The 27,233-nt window shown below is 43.0% G+C and overlaps 1 protein-coding gene across 1 annotated transcript in view; it reads right to left on the reverse strand.

Moving 5' to 3' along the window:
* DMRT3 (doublesex and mab-3 related transcription factor 3) overlaps positions 1-22,858 on the reverse strand; it is a 35,488-nt gene extending 12,630 nt beyond the window's left edge. Inside the window, exon 1 of the mRNA XM_030192376.1 lies at positions 22,513-22,858. Coding sequence (XP_030048236.1) covers positions 22,513-22,858 — 346 coding nt within the window. The remainder of the gene's footprint in view (positions 1-22,512) is intronic.
* Positions 22,859-27,233: the final 4,375 nt, after the last annotated feature.

The following is a 27,233-nucleotide window of genomic DNA, read 5'->3' on the forward strand; positions in this document are numbered from 1 at the left end:
ATGTGCTGCTTTAAAAGGACACCATTGTGGCACTATGGCCTTCCTGCTCTCCAATTCATGGGAAACCCCACAGCCCTTCATTCTCTGGGATCTGCAGTCTGGTCTCGCCTATCAGTGCCAATATTTTACATCTGGCCCTGGTGGAAGCTCAGACCAGATGTATTCCATGTATTAACAAGGGTGGAAAGAAGAGTAACGGACAGCCAGCATGGTTAAAAGGTGATGTGAATGAAGCTATCAGAGTCAAAAGAACATCCTTCAAAGAATGGAAAAAGGATTCGAATGAAGAAAATAAGAAGCAACATAAGTTCTGGCAAGCTAGTTCAAAGCACTGATAAAGAAGGGAAAAAGAGAATATGAAGAAAAATTTGTCAAAGAGGCAAAAACTCACAGTAACAACTGTTTCAGGTACATCAGAGGCAGAAAGCCTGTGAGAAAATCCATGGGACCGTTAGATCATGAAGGAGCAAAAGGGGCACTCAGGAAGGACAAGGCTGTAGCGAAGAGATTAAATAAATGTTTTTCAAGAGTGACAATATGGAGGAACTGAAAGAAATCTCGGTGAACCTGGAACACATAGAGGGGCATAATCAAATGCGAACGCCCATCTCCATGGGCATCTATCTCCGAGAATGGGTACGTGAAGGGGCGGGACAAACCGTATTTTCGAAAAAAAAAATGGGCATCCATCTTTTTTCCGATAATACGGTTTGTGCCGGTCAAATGCATCGGATTTGAGCTGGGCGGTATCGTTTTTCAGCGATAATGGAAACCAAAAGCGCCCAGCTCAAAAACAAACAAATCCAAGGCATTGGGTCATGGGAGGGGCCAGGATTCGTAGTGCACTGGTCCCCCTCACATGCCAGGACACCAACCGGGCACCCTAGGGGCACTTGTAACAATTAAAAAAAAAGTAAACTACCTCTGAAGTCCATAGCTCCCTTCCCTTGGGTGCTGAGCCCCCCAAAATCCCCCCAAAACCCACTCCCCACAACTCTACACCATTACCATAGCACTTATGGCTGAATGGGGGACACCTAGATGTGGGTACAGTGGGTTTTGGGGGCGGTTTGGAGCGCTCCCATTTACCACCACAAGTGTGACAGGTGAGGGGGGTGGGCCTGGGTCCACCTGGCTGAAGTCCACTGCACCCACTAACAACTGCTCCAGGGACCTGCATACTGCTGTGATGGAGCTGGGTATGAAATTTGAGGCTGGCATACAGGCTGGAAAAAAAAAGGTTTTAAAGTTGTTTTTTTTTGGGTGGGAGGTTAGTGACCACTGGGGGAGTCAGGGGTGGTCATCCCCGATTCCCTCTGGTGGTCATCTGGTCATTTAGGGCACTTTTTTGGGACTTGTTCGTGAAAAAAAGGGTCCAAAAAAAGTGACCCAAATTTGCGCTAAAACGCCTTTCTTTTTTCGATTATCGGCCAAGGACGCCCATCTCTCCTCGGCCGATAAACACGCCCCAGTCCCGCCTTCACCACGCCTCCAACATGCCCCCGTCAACTTTGGCCGTTTCCGCGACAGATTGCAGTTGAAGATGCTCAAAATCGGCTTAGAAAGACACCCATCTCCAGATTTGGGTCGAAATATAGGCGTCTTTCTCTTTCGAAAATAAGGCGGATACTGAGCCAAATCAACAAGTTAAAGAGTGATAAATCACCTGGATCAGATAGTATACACCCCAGGGTACTGAAAGAACTCAGACATGAAATTGCTGATCTGCTGTAACCTGCCAATGTAATGCTGCTTTTTTAAAAAAGGTTCCAGGGGTGATCCGGGAAATTATAGACCAGTAAGCCTGACTTCAGTACTGGGCAAAATAGTTGAAACTATTATTTTTTTGTTGTTGTTGTTGTTACATTTGTACCCCACGCTTTCCCACTCATGGCAGGCTCAATGCAGCTTACATGGGGCAATGGAGGGTTAAGTGACTTGCCCAGAGTCACAAGGAGCTGCCTGTGCCTGAAGTGGGAATCGAACTCAGTTCCTATAAAGAATAAAATTACAAAACACATAGACAAACATGGTTTAATGGAACAGAGTCAGCATGGGTTCAGCCAAGGGAAGTCTTGGCTCACCAATTTACTTCATTTCATTGAAGGCATGAATAAACATGTCGATAAAGGTGAGCTGGTTGATGTAGTGTATCTAGATTTTCAGAAAGCTTTTGACAAAGTTCCTCATGAGAGACTCCTGAGAATATTAAAAAGTCATGGGATAGCAGGCAATGTCCTTTTGTTGGTTTTTGGACAGAAAATAGAAGTTAGGGTTAAATGGCCATTTTTCTCAATGGAGGAGGGTGAATAGTGGAGTGCCACATGGATCTGTACTGGGACCGATGCTATTTAACATATTTATAAATGATTTGGAAATCATAACAATAAATAAGGTGATTATTTATTTATTTATTACATATCCCACCTTATCTCAAAACAAGTTCAAGTTCAATGTGGCTCACATTGTAACACTAACAATTGAAAACCCGATTTTAGTTACATATAAATTTGGTGTCAAACTTCAGATAACATCATTTTTATAACCAAAGTATATGGAAAATACTGTGTTCACCAGAATAGAATAGGAGATGATCATGGATGTTGCAACCTATAGATTAGATACTGGACTGGTTGCCTCCGTAATTGATAATCGATCTTATCGGAAAATCCAAGATGGCTGCACTCTACTGAGACGCTGCGAGTCTCGATCCTAACAATGCCAAAACGTTGAGGGAGATTGACGGCCAGGGCCTCGCCGCTAACCCCCTCCTTACCTGGTCCTCTCGACCGCTTTTTTAGACCGCAGGAAGATAATCAAAACAGCGGAATGCTGCTAGCAGGGAGTACCGGCGATTTTGGAGAATCGGTCTCCCCTAGCCTTGAAACCACGCTGAGCCCCGTTATGCGAACTGCACCTCCCCAGCCGGTAGGCACAAGCTCCTTCCTCGCTGACTCGACGGGGTCTCCCTGTTCAGGTGTTATGGACCCAGAAGAACGTCGAGACGAGTTCTTGCTTCCATCAGAGAAAGGAGAGACGCCGCCGCAAATAGAAGGGAGAGGAGCCGAAGGACAGAGTGAGCGTGTGAAAACTTCTGAAAGGTTTGAAATACCGAAGGAATTATTAGTTAAACCGAAAGAGGTTACACTGGACACTTTATGGGACTTAGCTTCTACCCTGGGTCAAACGTTCCTGAAACAAGTTAATGAAACTGCACCTAAAATAAAATTATTAGAGATTGATTTACAAAAAACAGAGGAAAAGATTAAAGTTATAGATGAAAAAACTGATAAAATGGAACAAAGCATTATGAAACTGGAAACGATTCAACCTTTAATGACTAATGACTTGACAAATCTTAGAAAAAAGATGGAAATGTTTGATAATTATATAAAAAATCATAATTTAAGATTTGTTAATTTTCCTAGAACAAAAACTGTTTCTCCTCTGGATATGTTAAAACGTTATTTGCGGGACATTTTGAATATACCAGAGCAGAATTTGCCACCTTTTACCTTGGTATATTACATCCCAGGAAAAGAATTGAATCAAATCCCTGAAACTCCATTGGATATCTCTCTTTTGCTTGAAACTTCTGATTCCGAATTAGCAACTGCTGCGACTTTGGTTGCGACGGTTGCATTATTGCCTGACAAGGATTGGATCTTCCGCTTATTTTTCCGTAATAAAGATAAACCCTTTTTGGGATATAAAATATTATTATTTCCTGATGTCTCTAAGGAGACTCGTAAGCGGAGGAAACAATTCTTGCTCCTTAAACCTGAAATACTGCACTTGGGGGGTACCTTCTTTTTAAGATACCCCTGCAAGTGCATAGTCAGACTTGAAGAGAAGAAATATGTATTTACAGAACCAACACATGCATCAGCTCTTATAGCCTCGGTGAAAAAGGATAAGCATTAAGGAAAAGATTATCTTTTTCTAGTAGAGATTGTGTTATCCTTATTAATTTCCTATTATTTTTTTGCTCCCCTTAAATTCCTAAATTTTGGATTTCCAATTTATGGACTTGAGTATCAATATATACCTGTTTGATTGTTAATTTCTGTTGATATACTTTTATTTTTATGATGCTTTTCCAGTCAAGAAGTTTCTTGTATATTTCTCTAAATTGAATAAATAAAATTAAAAAAAAAAAGATAATCGATCTTATCAGTTGTGTTTTTAGCAATTTGCGAAATATGAGATAATCATCAATGTGACGTAATTGTTTGGGTACATTGTCAGGAAATTCCAGTGGTATGAATTGTTATATATTTGATTTTGTTGCACTGAGGGAAGTGTAAGAAAAGGAGGTTGCTGGAAGATTTCTTAGTATTACGTATTGGCAACTCGATGAGGTTCTGCATATAGGATGGAGATAGGCCACAGATAATCTGATAAACGAATACACATAATTTGAATGTGATGTGAGCATGTATTGGAAGCCAGTGTAATTTAAGTAGAAGTGAGGTTGCCTTCGAGTATCAGGGAACTCTAAGTACAAGACGAGCTGCCATATTCTGGGCAGTTTGTAATTTTCTTATTAATGAGGTTTTTAATCCTGCATAAATGGTATTTTGCAATAGTCGAATTTAGATGACACTAGTGATTGAGTTAGGGAACTGAAAACTGAATTTGGAAAGTATGGTCTCAATCTTTTTAGTTTCCACAGTGATGTGAAAACATTGGACACTACTTTGGAATCTTGTGGTTCACATTATATTTATTTATTTATTTATTTATTTATTAGGATTATTTACCGCCTTTTTGAAAGAATTCACTCAAACGGTGTACAGTAAGAATAAATCAAACATGAGCAATTGACAATTACAGCAGTAAAAATATTCAAATAACAACACAAAGTAATAGAACACAATTTGTAATACAACATTTCAATTGACAGTATAGGGTATAAGCAAAGATGGAACATATAGATAGGTAAGAGAGTAAAAGGAGTTACAAAATAAGGTGACTCACTTTAAAGAAAGTTGCCTATGAGGTCAGAGAGATGGTTAACATATAGATAGGTAAGAGAGTAAGAGGAGTTAGAAAGTAAGGTGACTAATTTAAAGAAAAGCGCACATGAGGTCAGAGAGATAGTTAAATATTATCTCAGCTAAGAGAGGAGTGGATAAACATGTCCTGCTGCAGTATGTGCAGCCCATGTCACTTCTTGTCTGTGCGAGTGAGACTAATAAGTTAGTTACTTCTTCCATTAAAGTCCTGGTTGAAGAGCCAAGCCTTAACCTGCTTCCTGAAGTAGAGATATTGTGTTAAGTAGAGCCTTTCAGGGAGTGCATTCCATTGTTGATCAATTGTTATTCCTAGGATTTTCAGATTGGATTCCAGTGGATAAGTTGTGTTGTCAATAGTGAAGTTATTTGAATTTATTGGGTGGTATGGATTTGTTATTATTAAGAACTTAGTTTTCTATCTATTTGCCCCTCCCTAGTCCATGCCTCCCTTGAAGATGCACACTCTGAAATCAGTGCCCACAACGTCTAGAATACACACATGGACACTGAAAGGCCCACTGTTGAAAACAGCTTTAAAGAGATGCTGTATCACTGGTTGTGCCAGTGCTGTGATGTCACCTCCCAAAGCCTGCCGTCCTAGGCCTGCCTAGTGGTAGGACCAACTCTGGGCAAAGGGGAACCAGCTGCCTGCAGCTTGAAAAGAAGCCCCGTGCCTTACTGGCCAAGGAGGGAAAGTTGCTGGAAGAGGAAATTCTCCAGGTAAGGGGAATTAATGAACACCGTGGTGGGGGGGGGGGGGGGGTGAGGGTTTAAATTAGGCTTCATGGTGGAGGACCAGGACCACTAAGGCAGAGAGGAGGAGAAAAAGAGCAGAGAGAAAAGGATTCATTCTCTCTGCCTTCCTCCTCCTCCGTTCGCCAGTGATCCTCCATCCCCAGCAGCTCCCAGCCATCCTTCATCAGCAATGCTCCATGGAGGTGGAAGTGTGTAAGATAGTATATCTGTGTACATATATGTATGTATGTATGGGGAACGTGTGGGAATTCACTTCCAGTTCCTACTCCACATTTCCACTTCCTTTTTGTCTACAAATTAAGCCTTGAGTCTTCATCACAATTTCCAGCAACAAATTTCACAGCTTAAGGGATTCTCTTTGGGAGGGGGTCAGACAAGCTGTAACAAGGTGGAGATAAGAAAATAGAAGTAAAGGGAAAAAAAAGTAATAAAAACAAAGAATTTTGAAACAAAGTGAAAAGTGACCCAGAGAAAAGCTAGATAGAATGATCAAAGAAATCACCCAAACTGATGCAACGGAACACTGAAAGCTATTTTATTTACAAAAACAATTTTAAAATAATTATTTTAATTAAATAGATTCCAGGATCTCAAACACTGTCCCACACAATAACAGCACAGGAAACAGACGAAAGAGACCCTGAGCATATCTTAAATATGGCATAAACTTTTGGGGAGGCGGATTATAGTCAACATAAAAGGGGCACACATTTGTAACATTTTTTAAAAATATAATCTGTTGAAAAGATATAAAAGAATAAGAGCATGAAGAGAAAGCACTGGATCCTAGAAAGAGGCAGGAGGGAGATTTGGAAAATGCTGCCTTTCCAGGGCTTCAGACTGGATTGACGATAACAGGTGTGAGAACCTTTTTTGGTTTCATTTATTTTTTTTCACCCATTCTCTTGGCAGGGGATTGATTATCTCCAAAGAAGCTAAGGTAGTGTGGCATGGCCCTGCCCTGTGGAAAATGGAAAGGTTCGAGTCCGAGTGAGATCATTTGAGAATCGAGTTCCTGCCAGTGCGAGCCCAGCAGGTAATACAATTGTATAAGCTTTTTTTTAAATCATAACTTTTTATATATATATATATATATACAGTGGTGGAAATAAGTATTTGATCCCTTGCTGATTTTGTAAGTTTGCCCACTGACAAAGACATGAGCAGCCCATAATTGAAGGGTAGGTTATTGGTAACAGTGAGAGATAGCACATCACAAATTAAATCCGGAAAATCACATTGTGGAAAGTATATGAATTTATTTGCATTCTGCAGAGGGAAATAAGTGGGACCATTAGATCACGAAGGAGCAAAAGGAGTGGCTCAGGAAGAAGCACATTAGGGTCATGGAGTGGCCTAGCCAGTCACCAGACCTTAATCCCATTGAAAACTTATGGAGGGAGCTGAAGCTGCGAGTTGCCAAGCGACAGCCCAGAACTCTTAATGATTTAGAGATGATCTGCAAAGAGGAGTGGACCAAAATTCCTCCTGACATGTGTGCAAACCTCATCATCAACTACAGAAGACGTCTGACCGCTGTGCTTGCCAACAAGGGTTTTGCCACCAAGTATTAGGTCTTGTTTGCCAGAGGGATTAAATACTTATTTCCCTCTGCAGAATGCAAATAAATTCATATACTTTCCACAATGTGATTTTCCGGATTTAATTTGTGATGTGCTATCTCTCACTGTTACCAATAACCTACCCTTCAATTATGGGCTGCTCATGTCTTTGTCAGTGGGCAAACTTACAAAATCAGCAAGGGATCAAATACTTATTTCCACCACTGTATGTTAACTCTGTTATCTGTTATAAGTAAAATTCAGCTTGCTGATGTGTCAGTATGTCCTGATTAGAGATGTGTGATCTCCCTGTTTTTGTAATGGGTGCCATGTAGCATTCAAAAAGTTCAAATTGAGGGGATATTTGTTGTAATGTATATGGGTATTTGTGGATTGTATGCATGTGATGTTGGGGGAGTATGAGGTGTGTTGTGTATGAGTGAGTTTATGGGTATAAGAGGACTATTGTCAAAGAATAATTTATAATAAATCAGAGATTGAGCAATAGTTGTCAGGGATTTTGTAGTGTTTCAGGAGAGAGACACACCATCCATTGCCTTCCCTGCTTGGCTGTGATGCAGAAGGCACAGCGGAAGCACTAGAAGGCGTGTCACACAGGGTGTGTTTCCAGCTCAAGATGCCCTGTCGGCACAGCTTAGAGAGCAGCGAGATTCCCCGTGCGCCAGACAGCAGATATATTGGAAGGTTTTAAATTAAACCTTCCTTGTCCAGGGCTGAATGGGATAGTATTCAAATGGCCTTACTGAGCGATCGGGAGGAAAGGGAACCTTGATTAATGAAGATATACGCCTTTTCCCCACCCCCACCCCTTCCATATCCGTTCGCAGAATGTGCTGACTGGATGGCAGTGAAGAATTTTTCATCAATGCTCTGTGATTGTATTTTGCAAACAAAATGCCTGTCGCTTGGAAACATTTCACTTGAGTCTGACCTTCTCCAAAAGTTATTGCTATCAGATTCGATTTACACTGTCTTCCTGGGATTACAGTAATCTTTTACACTCCCCGATCCATCTATCAGAGAGAGCAGAAGGTGGCGTGCCAGTCATGTACAGCAATGTATAGGAAGGACGCCTTTTGCTGTCTTTGCTAGGTTTGAGTAAAAACAGAGTTTGGCTTGAAGGTTGGAGGGTGGGGAGAGAAGGGAGGAGAGGAGCAGGTTAGGAGAGTATGCTGAGAGGGGGTTTGAGGTTGAACAGCATTTGTTACCAGTCATATCCTAGTGCCTGGCACCTAGCTCTATACCAGATACAACTTCTATTTCTTTTTTCAATGTTTATTTCTCATTTCCAAAAATATACTTCAAGTACAACTTGAAAAGAAAAGACAATATTGGTACAATATAATTGCATCATTTCCACAAAACAGAAAAGAAAACTAGGAAAAAGAACCCCCCCCCCCAATAATATCAAGAACAGGAAAAAAGGAAAAAAAGCGAAAGGATGGGGAAGGAAAAAGAAAAATCACTCCACATCCGGAGAAATGTGGAAGAAAATACAGGAAATTAAAAAAAGAGAAAAAGGAGTATAAGACTCATCAGAAGAGTCAAAGAACAGAAAAATCATCTGGAGGAGAATAATTCGATCTCAGTCATTCATCCAGATGGGATTACAGAGACCACTAGTTTCGACAGAGACTTTTTGCCTTCAATAAAACTCTTAAGTTGTTGAGGATCAAAAAACACAAAGTTTTTACCCTCAAATTTAACACAAGACCTATAAGGAAATTGAAGGGAAAAGGTTGCCCCCAGGGCCACAAGTTGTGCACACAAAGCTAAAAATGCATGGACCTAGAGAAATTGGGAAATATACCCAAAAACAACACATATCTATAGCGGAAAGACAATCTCAGCACCCAGTTTCGGTCAGGTTCAAGGGCAAAGGTGACTATAAGTGTGGCTTGCGTTAGAGCCCCCTGTGAGAATTTTCCAGAAAATTAGTTAACTCCAGACTGTCCGCTGACACAACGCTAGGCTGATTCCCAGTTCTTATATAATAAGTTCTTGTGATAGGAGGCATATAGTTTCTTGGGAGATCTACAAGGCCTCCCGAAAGTATCTCTTAACCATCTGAACAGGTAACAAAAGGCGGTTAGCTTGGCAGAGTTTAAAAAGGGGTTGGATGGTTTCCTAAAGGACAAGTCCATAGACCGCTACTAAATGGACTTGGGAAAAATCCACAATTTCGGGAATAACTTGTATAAAATGTTTGTACATTTGGGTAGCTTGCCAGGTGTCCTTGACCTGGATTGGCCGCTGTCAGGGACAGGATGCTGGGCTCAATGGACCTTTGGTCTTTTCCCAGTATGGCATTACTTATGTACTTATGATTGAGAAAAGTCTACGAATCTTAAATTCAAACGTCTTAGTTGATTTTCAAATGCCTCTAATTTGTGATGAATCACAAGTCTGTCTTTAACTAAGGCCTGTTGCACAGTCTGCAGTTCTCCAACCCGCCGTTCATAATCCCCCAGGGAATTAGCAACACTACTCACTCTCTCCTTGGACACCAACACCTGGGACTGAAGCAATTCAAACTTCTCAGAAAAAAAAAAACTTCAATACGTGCAGACAAAGATCTTTCCATCCTTCCAGTGGCCCCCAAAACCTCCTTTAATCCATCAGCCAATTCTCCGGATGCCTGGATCTCATTAGGCTGTTGACCATTTGCCTTAAGGCTCCTTCCTGCTCCAGAGAGCTGTCCCCCTCCACAGCCGTCCAGAGACCAAGCCTCACTGGACAAACTTTCAGAAGCCGTAACATTAACAACAGTCACCCCGTTGCTCTTCAGAGTGAAGATGCCATCCAACACCACTCCAACTTCAGCGACTTCTGACACGACTTCACTTCCGGTTATAGGAGGTATGCTGCACGCTTTAGGGCTGAAGGAGAAATCATCCCTTCAGCAGGCACAAGTTCTCTGTTGCAGTGTGCTTGATCCAAAGCTGCTGGTCCATAGTCTGTTGGCTGAGGAGGGCTCCGGCACCATCCTCAGCAGAAAAGATACATGCCTTGCCCTTTCGCTTCCCCGTTAGGGCCAATACCTCGTACAGCAGAATGAACCAGACGGAGCTCAAACTACTGCGACCTCTCCTGTCGCCATCTTGACTCCTCCCCTCCAGATACAACTTCTGTCTCTAAAAGGGCCTCAGCTATACAGCACATTAGTGCAGGAGTTAAGGACTTCATACCATAAGCACATTTACAAAGTGGTGGTAAAACCCCTAAGAATATTGCACTATCTTTTGAAGTGATGGTGAATAGGCCCATTTATTTGAAAACTGACACCCCTAGCTAGGGAACCAAGGTAGCCATTTTGAGTTAGGGAGCAATGTGAGGCACAGGTGCCAAGGGATCAATCCTGTCTTACACTCTCTCCCCCCCCCCCCCTCATCTCCCCACCCGGGAGTAGGTGCTGGGGTAAGGGGATCTTGGGATGTGTAGTGAAAAGGGAGAGGTAGTATTTATTATTAAGCACAAAGGCTGGATTCAGTAAATGGCGCTCAAAATTCGGAGTCAAAAAAATCGGCACTGAACAGTATTCTATAAAGGGTGTTCCTGGATGGAGTGGATCCAGTGCGCAAGTTAGGTGCAGATCCATATTATCCTATAACACAGTGCGCGGCAGCAGCTAAGAAAGCAAATAGAATGTTAGGTATTATTAGGAAAGGAATGTAAAACAAAAGTGAGGACATTATAAAGCCTTTGTATCCATCCATGGTAAACCGCACCTCGAATATTGTGTTCAATTCTGGTCACCACATCTCAAAAAAGGTATAGTGGAATTAGAAAAGGCACAGAGAAGGGCGACAAAAATGATAAAGGGGATGGGACGATTTCCCTATGAGGAAAGGCTGAAGCATCTAAGGCTCTCCAGCTTGGAGAAAAGACAGCTGAGGGGAGATATGATAGAGGTCTATAAAATAATGAGTGGAGTGGAACAGGTAGACGTGAAGTGTCTGTTTATTTTTTCAAAAAATACTAGGACTAGGGGGCATGCAATGAAGCTACAAAGTAGTAAATTTAATACGAATCGGAGAAAGTTTTTCTTCACTCAACGTGTAATTAAACTCTTGAATTCGTTGCCAGAGAATGTGTTAAAGGCAGTTGGCTTAGCGAGGTTTAAAAAGTCTGGCCGGCTTCCTAAAGTTAAAATCCATAGACCATTATTAAATTGACTTGGGGAAAATCCACTGCTTATTTCTGGGATAAGCATCATAAAATGTATTGAACTTTTTTGGGATCTTGCCAGGTAATTGTGTCCTGGATTGGCTACTGTTGGAAACAGGATGCTGGGCTTGATGGGCTTTTGGTCTGTCCCAGTGTGGCAATACTTACGTACTTATGTAGTGCACACATTTTAAGGGAACACCCCTGATCTGTCCATGTCCCTCCCATCATTGCGCCTCCTTTGCAGATCCGCGTGGAATCACTTAGGCGCTATCCTATAAATGTTCACATAAGCGTGTTTTCATGCGGATCTGCCATTTCTGCCCTGCTTCAGCACCTTGCATCCATTAGAACATGGCATGGAAATAGCGCCTAAACATTAGGCACCATATACAGAATTCCCCCATAAGCTCCTCCCTTAGAACATCAGGGGCTCATTACCCCGTGCTCTGTGCTAAGTTTACAGCAAGCTGCATTTTCCATTTTATAATGAGCTGCTTTTCATGCACTTGCATGTGAAGCATCACATCTAATGAGTATGGGTCAGTTTTTTTAGTGTAATAACATGCACCAGGTGCAATTAATTCACATTATAAGATTTTTCCATGAGTTAATTAGTGTAAGAAAGCCTAGTAAACAGACCCTGTAATTGTGCACATTTTCTGCCTGTATTCTGCACCCTATCATTCACATCTGGATAAAATTATGAAGGCCAAGAGGCTGCCCAGCATATCAAACTGCACTATTCAGTGAGATTTACAGGTATAAAGGTTTCAGTGGCATTGTTTTAAAAATGTCAACTTTCAAAAAAGGTTGCTGAAGGGTATTTTTCCCAAACTGAGCTCTGCCTTCCTAATTGTTATCTCTTCATCTGCAACCCACAGGGAAAAGGCCAAACTGAGACTTATTTAAAGCACTGTTATAGCACCCCTCCCCCCCCCCAATAGCGCGTCAGTGTTTCCAGCAGGGTCCCAACAACTGTGCTTAGGGCTCGGTCCGTTGCAAAGTCTCCATTCAAGGTTAGGAAGTGCTGAGTTGCTAAATTTAGTCCAAAAGAAGCAGAGGATGACAGAAATGACCACCAGCCATAGGGAAGAAAGTAAAGTACTTCTTTGTTGAAAACACCTGTCTTAGGGACCCCACACAGGCCGTGTTTCAGTGGACACCTCCACCTGCATTAGGGGGTCAAAATAAAGCTCCAAATGCCACTCTAGTGGACAAACTCATGTGCATAAGACAATGACTTCTTTATAGCTTGTTACCCACATTGAACTCGAAATTGTACGGGAAAATGTGGGGTATAAATGCTATAAATAAATAAATAAAAGCAAAGCGAGTCTGTGCTGCAGTGGAAATTAAGTAATTCTAAAGTGCAGGATACAACCAAGCTGAACGTTAGAAGCACTCTGTTTCCACTGCAGCACAGACTCACTCTGCTTTTGCCTTGTGCACGTGAGTGGATGGGAGCTTTATTTGTGACCCCCTGAAGCAGGTGGAGGTGTCCACCGAAACACGGCCTGTGTCAGGTCCCTAAGACTGGTGTTTTCAATAAAGAAGTGCTTTACTTTCTTCCCAAGGCTGGTGGTCATTTGTGTCATTCTCTACTTCTTTTGGACTTTCTGCCACTTTCGTAAAGGATTTCCTGTTTGGACTTTGCTAAGTTTAGTGCTGTGGCAATTTCATTATATACAGCTGACTCTTCCCCTGCTTTCCCTGCACCTGTGGCCAAACAGATTGGTACATTAAAAAAAAAAAAGGCAAGGCCTCTCTGGGAATTGTCACTTAGCCCTTTATTCCCAGCACCAATGGCAATGGTGCTAGATTCACATTGTATTTTAGGTTTAACACTTGGTGCTCTGGTGCAGAGGAGCTTAAAGGGAACCTCTAGGCCTCGAGGATCTGATTTTCTAAGCTTAATAAATCAAGCATCTCTGGTTGATTTGTGTTCTAAGGAATGGAGGAGTGGCCTCGTGGTTAGAGCACCAGTCTTCCAATCCAGAGGTGGCTGGTTCAAATCTCACTGCTGCTCCTTGTGATCTTGGGCAAGTCACTTAACCCTCCATTGCCTCAGGTACAAACTTAGATTGTGAGCCTTCCTGGGACAGAGAAATATCCAGAGTACCTGAATGTAACTCACCTTGAGCTACCACTGAAAAAGGTGTGAGAAAAATATAAATAAATAAATATTTATGTTTCTTGTGCTCCCTTGTGGATTATGTTAGGAAGACAAAAGATTAAAACAAGATTCAATTCTTCCTTTGCAGTTAGTAAGAGGTTTGGTGAAGGATAGAGAGAGTTACGGCACCTTCAATAGCCCGGTTCTCGAAATATTGTGCCCACATTTACAAAATGTAAAAAGGCCTTAGTTAAACAGGGTCAGCTGTCAACTTTTCCATGGAAAGAATGAGGGGTTAGAGGTGTCCATTGTGATTTGTTTAGGACTGGCCTGGAGGGGAGCTGTCTCCTGGTTTGTGTTCGCTCACAAGATGCTTGAGCATTTAATGGAGCCCACTGAGGTCTCATTTATAAGATTTCAGAAAGATTCCCAGCCAAGTCTATTCAGTTAGACCCTTCCTCTGTACATAGGCAGATCACATCTGGCAAAGTTTGAACTTTTCTAACAGCAGAAAAAGCAAGGAACTGTACCATCCTTTCCCTCATTAACAGATGTACTCTACACCTGAGATGAGTGGGTGATGAATCGGAGCTATTAAAAAGAATTTGGACTCCATCCAAACCCATTGAAGAGGATGATAATAGCATTTCCTTATTTCCATTAGCAGTGTAGCGCTATTCCTCATTTCCTATTGCAGGAGGTCAATGACCATAAGGGACAGAGCTGCTGCCTCTTTCAAACTGGAGACCATTTACTGAAGTGCAGTTTTTACATGTACCACACATTAGTGACACCCTGAGGCAACTAGCTTTGGTGGCATTCCCCTCCATCACATCGCTTCCAGTGCCTTGCACCCCTCCCCTCAACCCCACGGATCCAGCATCTCTCCTTCCCCTTGGGTCAGCGTCTCTTCCCACCCCCCACCCCCAGTCTGGTCTCTCTTTCCTCCTCCTCTGTCCTTCCCTCCCCACGGGACCAGCTCTGCTCCCTCTCCTCTCTCACTCCCCTGAGGTCCTGTAAAGTTTACATCAGTTGCCAGCAGCCGTATCCTGCCTCCTCTGATGCAATTTCCTGTAGGCAAGATGTGGCAGAGGGAAGATCCAGGGGTTGGCCAAAGGCAGCTTATTATGCTGCTGCTGCTGTTGCCAGCAATCGATGTAAACTGTACAGGACTGCAGGAGAGAGGAGAGGGAGCAGTGTGGTGCGACAGAGAGACAGGCCGGGGGGTGGGGGAGAGGGAGGGAAGAAAAGAGGAGAGACCGGACTGGGGAAGGGAAAGAAAAGGCTTTAAACCAGGTGAGGTCAGAGGCTGAGTATTTTGGTGCTCTTAATCACTGGCATCCTGGGCCAGTGCCTCACCTGGTCCAACAGTTAAGTCGGCCCTGCCTGTGGTAGATGCAGGGGGAGTGCCCAGCATCTGCTTTGCATTAATGCACACGGTAGACTGCGCATGGGCAGTGTATTACATGCAGTGCAATTAGCGTGAGAGCACTACTAATACATGTAATGTGGGAAAGGCCCACCTAAAATAAATCCAGAATTGCCACAGCACTGTAAAACCTTTTGCTTCTCTCCCCCTCCCCCAGTCAAGGTCCCATGTTCCTGAGCCCTCCCATCTGTTCCACCCAGTTACATCTCCATCCCCCACCCCATTATCTAATCCGCCTGATCACAACCCCAACACCCCCCCACACGCACACAGAAAACCTGATTACAACTCCAACCCCCTCCATCACGATCTTGACCACACCAACAGGAAAACCCCTTCCCCCACAGACTATATAAGGAAGGATAAGCCATAGTGGTAATACCATAAGACAACCACTAGGGGGCAGTGGACCCCCTGAAACTACCAATGCAGACCCCTGGGGAGGTACCGAAGGGATGGGAGAGGGTAGGGCTCTGGGGGTGGGTTTTCCAGTCAAGGGAGTTTGTGTCTGGTGGGGGGGGGGGGGTTCAGGTTTGTAATAGGGGAGTGAAGACTTGCATCAAGGGTGAGAGAAGGATCGGAGGGGTTGAAATGAAATCCATCCACATACGGGCGACATTTGTGCTTCCAGACTACCAGTGATACAGCTGCACTTACTGCCTCTTCTTGAGTTGGCGGTAAGTTCACCTGCGTTTTCAACAGTCATGACAGCCAGCGTGCAGTAACAACCCACTCACTATCTGCCACAGCCAACCACTCCTCTGACCTTCTCATGTCATGCCCAGCTCCCACCCACTCCCACCTTAAGCAGCTAGTGCAGGATTTTTACCATGTTGGCTGCTTTGGTAGTAAGCATTAAGGCAGGTCTGTGCTATGCAGTAAACTCATGCTAGTTGTTTAATGTAAACGTGCTCCATTACTAGTTGCCTTTCCAGGTTTGCAAGCGCAGCATTATCAGATAAGATCCAAAACCAACAGACAGCAATACACTATAAGGCCAGTTCTATAAGTGGCACTCAGAAATGGGGGCTGGAAAAAAATCGTCCCTAAGCACTATCCTGTAAAGGGTGTACATCCTTTATACATTAGCGCTTGTGTAACCCAACTCTGGGCGCCAAACTTAAGCCTGCTGAAATATGGCGCAAATTCTGGCACCCAAGCTGGACACAGAGACCCGGGGGGGGGGGCGGCCCAAGACAATCTGCCGTCCAAGGCCGAAAATGAGCTTCCACCCCGGCTCCTCTGCCGCTGCCCCCCTGTCCTTCTCTCCCCAACCCCCTTCCCCGAAATTACCTTTTCCATTCTTTTCTTGTTTTTCAAAAGAAGGCGGCAGCAGCAACTCCCAAAGGCTGCCCTGCCACCGGTCCGGCTCCTTCTCTCTTCTGCAGCCAGCCTCTCTGATGTAATTTCCTGTTTCTTTGGAGGCAGATGCCCGCAATAGAGAAAAGGAGCTGGGACCGGTGGCAGGGCAGCCTATGGGAGTTGCTGCCGCTGCCTTCTTTTGAAAAACAAGAAAAGAAAAGGGCCATTTTGGAGAAGGAGGTTGGGAAGGGAAGGGCGGGGAGCGATGCAGCCGCACAAGAGTGCCGACTGAGGCCCTCGCCTGAGGTAGCCTAATGGTAGGGTTGCCACTGCAGAGATCTATTATTCTATAACATTGCAGGCAACATTTTGAACCACCCAAGCCCAGCTCATGCCCCTCCATTGGCCACACCCCCTTTTGGGTTATGCGCTAAGGGATTTAGGTGCCCAGTGTTATAGAATATTGCGTAGCCAGATGCTCATGCAAATGCTAATTGGTGCTAATTAACTTCAATAATTGGTTATTAGCGTCCAATTATTGATGGTTAACAACTTGTTAGCTAATTAAGACATGTGCCTGCTCAAATCTGAGTGCCATACAGAGAATCGTGGTATATGCATACACCGTGTTTTATTCGTGAATTATCCTTCTAAGTCTGTTTATTTCTTACTGTTCTCTGGTGTGAGTTTGACAGGCTTTGAGCACATCTGATGGAAAAGCGTGAAATAAGTTGAAAATTAGATTAAAGAGCTTTCCACCTTCCTGTCCTTCAAACAGGGGCCACCTGGTGAAAACACCACAAGTAAAGAATTCAAGAGAAAGGGGAGGGGAGAGGAGGCTGGAACACCTTTCCCGGAAATGCTTGATAGCGTTCCCGTAACACAATTGATACCTTGTCAACTGGGGGGGGGGGGGGGGGGGGGGGGGTTCATTCCAAAGCCAAATGATTTAAACAAAAGAGGATCTACCCTGGCTTCTCCTCGTCCCATCAACAGCACTATTCTAAAACTTCCTTTCCTCGTAGTGATCCAGCGACAGCTTTTCTGCGGAACAAGGTTTCCGTGGATTTTCTCTCACACTTAAGTTTCTCGCTTCTGGGTCACATGGCAGCCCCATTTCCCAGGTCCACCAAGGAGCGGGGAGCGCACTGTTTTGCAGGGACCCCTGGAATAATTAGAGCCGTAAGAACCCTTCAGATCACCCAACGCCAGACAGTTCAGAGCCTCTCACAGGGTCAGAGTCATCCCTGTCAGCGACTTTGCTGAGATTTGTTTTTCCTCATCTGTTCGTCCCAGGGCCTTTATCCATCCATCTAGCTCTCTTTCTCATAACATGGGATGGGATTTGATACACCGCCTTTCTGTGGTTACAATCAAATCGGTTTACCTATTACGTACAGATACTTATTTTGTACCTGGGGCAACATCCTTCTGTTTTGTCTGTCTGCTATCTCTATGAAACCTTCCCAGTGTGTACGTGCATGTCTGTACAGTATACAACTAAAGCTATATCTTTATACACTATAGAGAGATAGAAATAATATATTATATATCATCTATATACAGTATATATAACTATATATTATATATATTTGATATACAGTATTTTACATAGATATAGGCCTTGGATTGTTGTAATCAAATTATACTGTAATAAAAAAAATTACCTTGGGTGAACGTCGGGTTTTAGTATAACAGGTCCTCTGGTTTCCTTAATACTGTATAGATTATTTTGGCACTGTATGCTAATTTTCTTTCCCATTACTTATTTCACCTCTACTCCCCAAACGGATTACTGGGGGTTTACCAGACCAAGCGTTTTCTATACTTTGGCACGATCGGAAAGTTTCCAGGAGCTGTATCTCTTTTTTTCTGCAATCGTCTTGCCCAGTAACACTACGGTTTCACCCCTCTTGTCTTTTGAGCCAAATTCCAGAAAACTCAGAACCTCACCGACGTTTATTTTTATTTATTTTTTCATTGGCAGTGGAGGGAGAAAGATGATCACAGTTGGGCATAAAATCTGTTTCGGGATTCACGATTGCAGTTAATTTGTTGTTCACGCGTTTTTAATGAAAGCAATAAAGGGGATTTATATGATTTCGCAAAGAGATTCTCTATATAATCAGAATAGCCCTCAGCACATTGAAACAGAAAAATAATGGATTTTTTCTAGATTTGTTTAAACAATTTTGTTAATTTATGAGTACTGATCTATTTAACTATCAGTTCAATTGCATGTCTAGTATGTTTTGGACTGACAACAAAAATATATGATTTCAATAACAGATTCATATGGGGACTTTTTTAGACATTAAAAGTATTTATTTATTTTTAAAGGTAAAGTTCATCTGCATGGATAACAATGCAGCGCTGCGTATGCCTTGTAGCGCTATAGAAATGCTAAATAGTAGTAGTAGTAGTAGAGTGGAAATGAACTGATGTGAAAACAATATTCTCTTCTCCTGTCCTCACTTGGTAATAGTCATTTGTTTGAGACTTGGGCCTAGCTAGTTTGTGAATTTCCTGAGCTTTTCTGAAGATATATATTGAAAGTGGAAAAACAAATCTATGATTAACCTATCATAAAAATGTGCTTCTTTATAGGTAACATGACAGTGATTTTTGGGGGCATGTTTGTAATAGCTGAATATGAAAATGTCATTCTTTAAATTGCTTTATGGGGGAAAAATAGTTTCTTGCTAAGTGTGTCATTTATAACCAGCAAATAATGTTTGTGGGTAGCATTTATTCCTCCTTGTACCGGATATTTTCAGAAAATATTCTGTTTCCAGTATATCCCTGTTGTGACTGTTCTTTGAAATTTAACATACGAATGTATAAATTGGATCAATTTGGGCTAGTTATGTGTTTGCAGATCCTCAGGGTCTTACTGAAACAAAGCTGATCTCTCTTTGGAAAAGCAAAATTCCATGGCAGTGATATATATTATTTTCAACACTGTCCTTATTCTCCATGTGCAGATTTTGTTTTTTCCTGGGAATTTTGGTCTAACACACAGGGTAACTTTAAGCCTGGAGGAAGGCAGACAAGAGTGGGGGTGGGGGGAACCCCAAACACACTGAACTTTCACCTCCAAATAAAAGAAATAAAAAGCTGTGAGGGGGATAATAAGTTCATTTTTTAATGAAGAGGCACATTTTATACAGGCTAGGTGACAAACTGAATTTAATTGTGACATCTTCCATAGCCTTGTTAGTTTTAAAGTGACATATTTATAGCTACTAATTTTATATTATTATTATTATTATTATTATTATTATTATTATTATTATTATTATTGCATATGTATCCCGCGCTTTCCCACTCAAAGCAGGTCCAATGTGACTTACATAGTAAAAGGAATACAGAATACTATTAGAGGGTAAAAGTTAAGTATATAGAATAAAAGATGAGCTGAATAGGTAGAAATAGGCAATGGAGAGGGGAGGTGGGAGATGTAGTTAGGGTCAATATCGTTATCATGGGGTATGTGTAGGTAGATGGTTCATTAGATTAATCAGGATACGCATTAGATGCCATGAAAAAAAATTGTGATGGGCTTGGAACCCCCCCCCCCCCCCCAGTCATTCTGAAAAGTTGACTCGTGTTTTGGGGGATATTGAGGTGCTCATTTTCAAAGCACATAAGAAAGTTACATAGTAACACGTGTAAACTTGTAAGTCGATGTGTTTTGAAAATGAGTCTCTTAAGTATGTTTGTCAGCATACGTACACGTGTGTGTTACTGGTAAACTGTCAGGAGCTAAGATCATCCTTACACTTTTTTAAATTATTTTTTAAACATCCTCCTCCCCAGGAACGAAGGGATATCTCTGGAAAATTTACTTTCTCCCCTTCCGCTTGTATGTCATCCGAAAACTTAATTATAATTTGAAAAGAAAGCATCCGATCGGGTGAACCTTTCCACACAGTAAAACACACATACAGGGGCGAAAAACTTATTTGATTAGAAGAGCTGTTTGTCCTAAAGAAAACCGAAAAGGAAGTACCTGAAACACACGGGGCGAGGGGGGGAGACAGGCAAGCGACGAAATCATATACTGAAAAAAGCCCTGGTTTATAAACTGAATTTAAAAGGAGCACTAAAACAAGCAAAAACACTATATAGGCACTTTTTACTCTAAAAATTGTTTCTTTTACTCTCAGAAAGTGTAAAGGGATGGAGAGGAACTGAGTTTGATTCCCACTTCAGGCACAGGCAGCTCCTTGTGACTCTGGGCAAGTCACTTAACCCTCCATTGCCCCATGTAAGCCACATTGAGCCTGCCATGAGTGGGAAAAGCAAAGGGTACAAATGTAACAAAAATAATTAAAAAAAAAAAAAAAAGTTAAAAGAACGTGCTATATCAACAAGAAACCAGGTTCACAATATTAATTGTATGCATGTCACATTTTAATCCACAATCCTTGTCTGACAGGATACTGTGTATAACATGCACAAAAAAAAGTACCTGGGGCTAACGAGACCGCACAGATCCCTTCTCCAGAGGTAACCGAACACGTCTACGTCGTCTTAAAAAAAAAAAAAAAAGACTTCAACCTTTACAAATTCCACTTTTCCCCGCGATCCCATCGGGCTCTTAGAAATACTTTTATGGCATCCACCAGGTTCTTCAGTGCTTGTGAGATTAACCAGAGAGGGTCGCAACGTTTCAGTCACTGGTCGAGTCGCTCTCCTGCTGAGGGTCCGGAAAAGCACCACCCGGCTCTTTCCCTCTTTTTACATCTGCTGTTCCTGGCCACGTAATCTAACCACTATTGGCTTCCTATGTTGAGACTTAACCATTTAAAAAATGTTATTAGTAATTTCTCTGAGTTCTTTGATTTGGGGATTTGTTAAATTATTTGTTTTAATGTTGTTACTCTTTTAAAATACTTAAAAAAAACCACAGTAGATAAATACACATTAATTAATTTAATTTTGCCGAAAGGAAAGCTAGGCTCTGCTCAAGGCCTTAGTTTCAAAAGAATTTGAAGCAACCTCTGCTCACTAAACAAATCTTCAGAAAACATGGTCCAAAGTTATTTGTTCTTTTTCAATCACCACTAAAAAAGCACCCAACTGCACGATATACGGTTATTTTTTTACACTACGATACAGGAACATTTATTCAGAAACTTGATTTTAAAAAAACATAATTTTTTTTCTGGCTATACAAAGATGTTCCCATAACTTCAGCGTTCACGAAGAACCTGAGTCCATCCCAATGTTTTAATATACATCCCATTTCTTTAGTGTAACGATTCAATTTCCGCGTTTAGAACATCGGGGGATGTTCTATCAATATCGGAATCATATTATCCATCACATCATTAGCTCTACGTACAGAATGAAACTTTGCTTAGCACATCGGCAAATAGCTTTGACTTGCATCTCTGAACCCCTGGGTTACAATAGTATTTTTATGGGGGAATCTTTAAAATAACGTCATTAACCTGCAACGAGGTTAAAAACCAGAATTTCCAAAGAAGTTTCGTACACCAGGCTATACCGTGGTTGCTCATTTTAGAACGTTGACAAATATCGCGACAGTAACTCGCAGCGTTATGTTACTTTCGACCAATGTGGCTGGCTCCCTCTGAGAACTCATATCCTCCTCCAGCACAAATTTCTACAGAGCGGAATTATAAGTGAATGGGTTGGTGAACGGATGGCATAATCTGGTCATGGTTGCACTTTGTATTCCCCAAGTAGAGAAATTATGACACGGTAAATTGTGTAATGACACAGTGCAGAACTGCGCACTTCAGGTGTCACAGTAAGTGTCACAGTAGCGGATCTGCTCCAGAACAAACAAGGCAAGCATTTAGTCACTTTCTTAATCTACATCGTCCCTTGGGACCTACACACACTGTGTGTGTGTGTGTGTGTGAGAGAGAGAAAGAAGAGTGGCGTGGGGACAAAAGGAGGATCATTTTTGTGTGCATCGTATAGAAAGATCTGCTATATTAGTCCACGCTAATACACGCACAAAAATTACACGCGCACACACCCTAACGCTTCCAATTAAATAAACATGTGATCTAATGTAATCCCCTGCCCGCAGATTCTTATGAAGGTTTGCTCAAATCAAACAGCTCTAGCTTGGGCTTGAATCTGTGCCCATCTGGCTCTTACCTGCTTTGGGTAGTTGCAGGGCGGAGGCGGCCGGTGGCGGCTCCGGGGCCCAGCGTAGGGCCGGCCCCCCCTCCCGCAGGCTCTCGGGCACCAGGCTCTCCAGGCTCTCGTTGGCCTGTTGCCGGCGTAGCGCCACCTGGGCGGCCATGACCCGCTGGCGCTCGATGATCAAGATGCATTTCTCACACGTGCAGTCCTTGAAGCGGCAATAGCGCTTGTGGCCCTTCAGCCAGGACAGTACCCCGTGGTTCCGACAACGCGCGCACTTGGGGGTCCGCTGCAGGGGAGCGCGCGGCTGAGCCACCGGCGCCCCCATATACAGGTAAGGGGAGCCGTATCCATTCATGGCCCTGCCCCTCCCCCTCGCTCCCCAACACCTGCTCCACTTCAACCTCTATTCCCCCGATTCCCTTGCAGCCCTTTCCCCTCTCAACCCCTGCTCTTCTCTGCAGCCCTCCCCCCTCAACCCCCCTCCTCCCCTTTCCCCTGCAGTTCTTGCTCCCTCTCTACCTCCTGCAGGCCCTCCCTCTCAGCCCTTGTTTCTCTCTGCTCCTGCAAGCCCTCTCCCCTTAACCCTTGCGCCCTCTCTCTTCCCAGCTCCTTTGCTCTCTCTCCCTTGCTCCTGTTCTCTGTTCCCCTTCCTCTCAAACCCGACACTTGTTCCACTATCCCTCCCACCCCCACCTGGGGACCCTCTTTTCTCCTTCTACTCCTGCCCACTTCCCTTCTGCACTTGACCCCTCTGTGCTCTTCTTTTGCCCCCCCCTGCCCCCGCTGCTTCCTCCTCAGTAGCCCCTGCAGGATGAGGAGTGGGTGCTCCGCGGCTGGGGTCGGGATGCTGCTTTCTGCTGCTCTTTCCCTCTAGACATGGATCCCTCCGTCCTGTAGCCAAGTCTCTGCATTCTGCGCTCAGCCTGCCCGGACAGCAGGGCCGGGAACGCCTCCCCTTCCCCTCTGGCTCCGCCCCCAGCCTCGACTCCCCCGGACTCCTATTGCTGCAGGGGGGAGCTGCCTTGCTAAGAGGTGCTGCGTTTTCACCCTTCTCCAAATTCGGTCACTAGGAGGAAAGCTGAGGCTCAAGATCTACAACTCAGCAAGTAAAGTTTACCAGCACCTCGCTCACCTGTTTTGATCTCCCTCCACCCCTTCTAAGCGAGAGGCCAATGCACGAAATCCACATTGCTATAAAAATAATAGATACTGGAAGAGGTGTTCTGCATGAATCCACTCCTCAAACCTGATCCTCCCACAAAGAAAGTCAATTTGCAAATCTGTACAGCACCTCGAAAGCTGGGTAATTAGTTTTTAATTTTGGACTTAGTACGCTGCCACTCATAATTTTACAGGACCACGGATGTGGGGAAAGTGCAGTAAAAGCGAAAAACGTGTAAAAGACCCTCTCACAGCCTTTTTGCTCTGTCTTTTTTAAACCAGGTTCTCTTTATGTATAAAAGTGTTTACAAATACAATTCATTGAAGAAAACCTATATGTTAGTCTCCGACATAAAGGAATATAAGCTTTCAAAACAGGTATATGCTTTAATGATGGAACAACTCAAGCGTTAGAATATTTTTTCTCTCTCTTTTGTTTCTAAATGTGTGTGATAACTGAATAGAAATGTTGTCATTTCAGTATGCAGATTTCATAGTGCGGCGTGCGATCTGTTTAGGTATTTTCCGGAGGGCTCAGCACTGGTGCGGTGCATCACTCGGAAAACAGGACACCTCACGCAGCTCTGCTGTGTCAAATGGAGCCTATAATAAAGTAGCGGTGAATTTTTTTCACAGCCTGTTCCGGTTAGGCAATAGTACCATATTCACTCATAATAATAATAATAATAATAAATCTCAAACCACGCTTCCCAGTAGCTCAGAATAATGTCGTGCACTGACTTTCTGAAGTTTTTCCGCTTGCAACGTGTATTTTCCAACCAGAAATGTGTGTATATATGTGGGGGGAGGAGGAGAGAATAAAGGGTACTGTAAAAAAAAATCTGTTTTAAAACTGGTACATTGTAAACATGCCCAGGATGATACAGTCTGTATTCGCCTTGCTAACAGTCGCCCTGGCAAGACTGCCTACTTTACAACTTGACAGAAACTATTGCACAGGAAAAGAAAAAAAACACACATTAATCCAGCGGCAGCTATCGGCTGTCATCAACCACTGGGATAAGGGCAAAACCCATGCAGCAATCTCGTGTTTTATTTAATGGATTTAGGATTATTTCCCTGATTGACAGTTGAACTGTTACTTTGTATCATTCCGTATCCTTTCATCTTATAGCAAGTTTGCATATGAATTCCTTAATTCCTGTCCAAGAGACAGCAAATAACCAGCGATCTAGAACTATTTTTTCGGAGAAACGGTGTGGACTTTGATCCTGGGGAACTGAGTTCAATTCCCACTGCAGCTCCTTGTGACTCTGGGCAAGTCACTTAACCCTCCATTGCCCCTGGCACAAAATAAGTACCTGAATATATGTAAACCGCTTTGAATGTGGTTGCAAAAACAAACTCAGAATGGCGATATATCAAGTCCCATTTCCCTCCTCCCTTTCCCCTTCCCAATAAATTAAGGTTTTCCAAATTAGGCTTGTTTGCTTTCCCCTGAAACCTTTTTTAAACTATTCTGCCACTTCCCTGAAGGAGAGTCCGGTTTGGAGAGGTTTTTTTGTTTAGTTCCATGTGATCTCTAGGAATGGCGTTTGAGACGCTTTTTCCAAGATTTCACACCTATAACGCTCAACCCCGTAGCTTACTGGGGCGAGTGGCTGAGCTGCTCCATTCAGGTACAAATGAAGAAATCAAAATACAGCTTAGATCGGCAATAATCCCCAAAGGGCAGCTGTCAGATAAATCGGTAACGTGATAAAACACTACATAAAGATAGATAGTAAGTGAGTGTGTATGCACAAGAAAGGAGTGTGTGATTTGCAGTCCAGGAGTGGGACTGTCGTGCAATCAGCACGTGAAAGCGCCGAGTAGCAAAAATCTCTCTCCGGAGATTGGAATTACAGGGACGGAAGGAAGACAAACTGTTTTATGCATGTGTGAGACCAGACCTGCCATATCACGTAATTATAGTCACCAAAACTAACAAACTAAATTGTAAAGGCGATATCCGTGCCTGGTACTGAAGTCCGATCTGAAAGGATGTTCGCTCAAAAAAATCTAACTGGCCTTTCTTTAGCAAGCCCGAGTCCATCCCTCCTTCGTGCCCTGCCTCCTCTCTATCCATCTTCTTGGATATCAGGTGGGGCTTGGAGCAGGGGTCCCTGTTTCGCTTGACTGCACATCGGGAGCTCACATTTAAATCCCCCATTCGATATAGTGCAATAATCCTTTTTTTTTTCTTCGTCTTGTATTTAAGTTGATGGGAATCTTTTACATATCGTACTATTTGACAACATATCCCTACAGGGACAGGTCTGTATTTATGTTAGTGGAATATCCCCTGCCTGAAAGTCTATTGTAACCCAACACCTGACTACCTCGGGTCCCATTTCTGTGTTTAGAAAAGGTTTATTCAAGCACATAATGGGATCTCAGCAGAAAGCCTTTCAGAAGAGGAGGCTCTGGTAAACTTCACCACATGAACTCCGTTTCCAGGGCTATTAAGCTTTTAATTGGAAAATAGCAGAGGAAATTTCAAGGTGACTACAGCGTTTTTATTAGTTAGTGCCCAGAAGAATGGGCTGAAAGAGAATGGATGTGGAAAAGCATATGGACCGAATGAATGTAGAGACGGTGTCTGGCCCCACTGACTCCACGTTATGGGAAAAATCATCAAAGAACAAGGACCTTATGCACCTCTGGATTTGATTTTAGTTAATTAGCTATTAGGTGATCGGGGTTTTTTTTCCTTTTAACGTGATAACGCTAAAAGTTCCCCAAACTAGACACAGACAACAGTTTTAAATATTGTGAATGAAAGTTATGAAAATGCATCGTTTTCAAACATTTCATTATGATTGTTGTAGAAGAAGGCTGCTAAAAAGCCACCCTACACAAAAGCAACTTTTCCTTTTCGGGCTTTCACTTGTGCGTTTATTTTTTTCCTAACGCAATGCGTGTAACACTTCTTTACAAATTAATCCTTTCATGTCCTTTTATTCTGTTTTCTAAGGTCTCAAATCATCGTATTCAGCTCTCATTACATTCTCTCAGCGACTTCATCTTTTTCGATATTTTGTGACGGCTTTTCGGTACGACACCCCAGACTTTTAAACGATTGTGCAATTGCGCGTGTTTAGAAGCGCGTCCCGGTGATTTCAAACTGGGCTCCTGCGGAAAGTCTCTCCTCGGGAAGTTTGTTTCCATTAGCTAAGAGAACAAAAATAAAATAGAAAGCACGAATCAGTGTAGCTTTTACCGCCTGCACACTTCTTCTGCTAGTATTCAGTCTGAATTTAGTAACATGTTTCTCCCATTTTGTGCCCGCGGGGAAAATAAATCAGACTGCGAACAGATATTTTTATTTTCCTGTGCAAAATTTGTTTGATGGATCCTGTTTCCATATGATGCAGCAGCGAAAGTGACGTGTGAAGACAGTACATGCCAAAACCCAGTGACTCTCAACCTTTCCTCTTTAGGGAGAAAGTGGGGGATATTAAACCAAAGAAAACGAGTGAAGATTTACCTGGCCTTTGTTATGTAATGTACAGTCCTGCTGTGCAGAAGATACCGCAAGAAAACGTGGAGAGATTCCTCCGGCCGAG

This window comes from Microcaecilia unicolor, chromosome 2, assembly GCF_901765095.1.
Source record: "Microcaecilia unicolor chromosome 2, aMicUni1.1, whole genome shotgun sequence".
NCBI classification, from domain to species: Eukaryota; Metazoa; Chordata; class Amphibia; order Gymnophiona; family Siphonopidae; genus Microcaecilia; species Microcaecilia unicolor.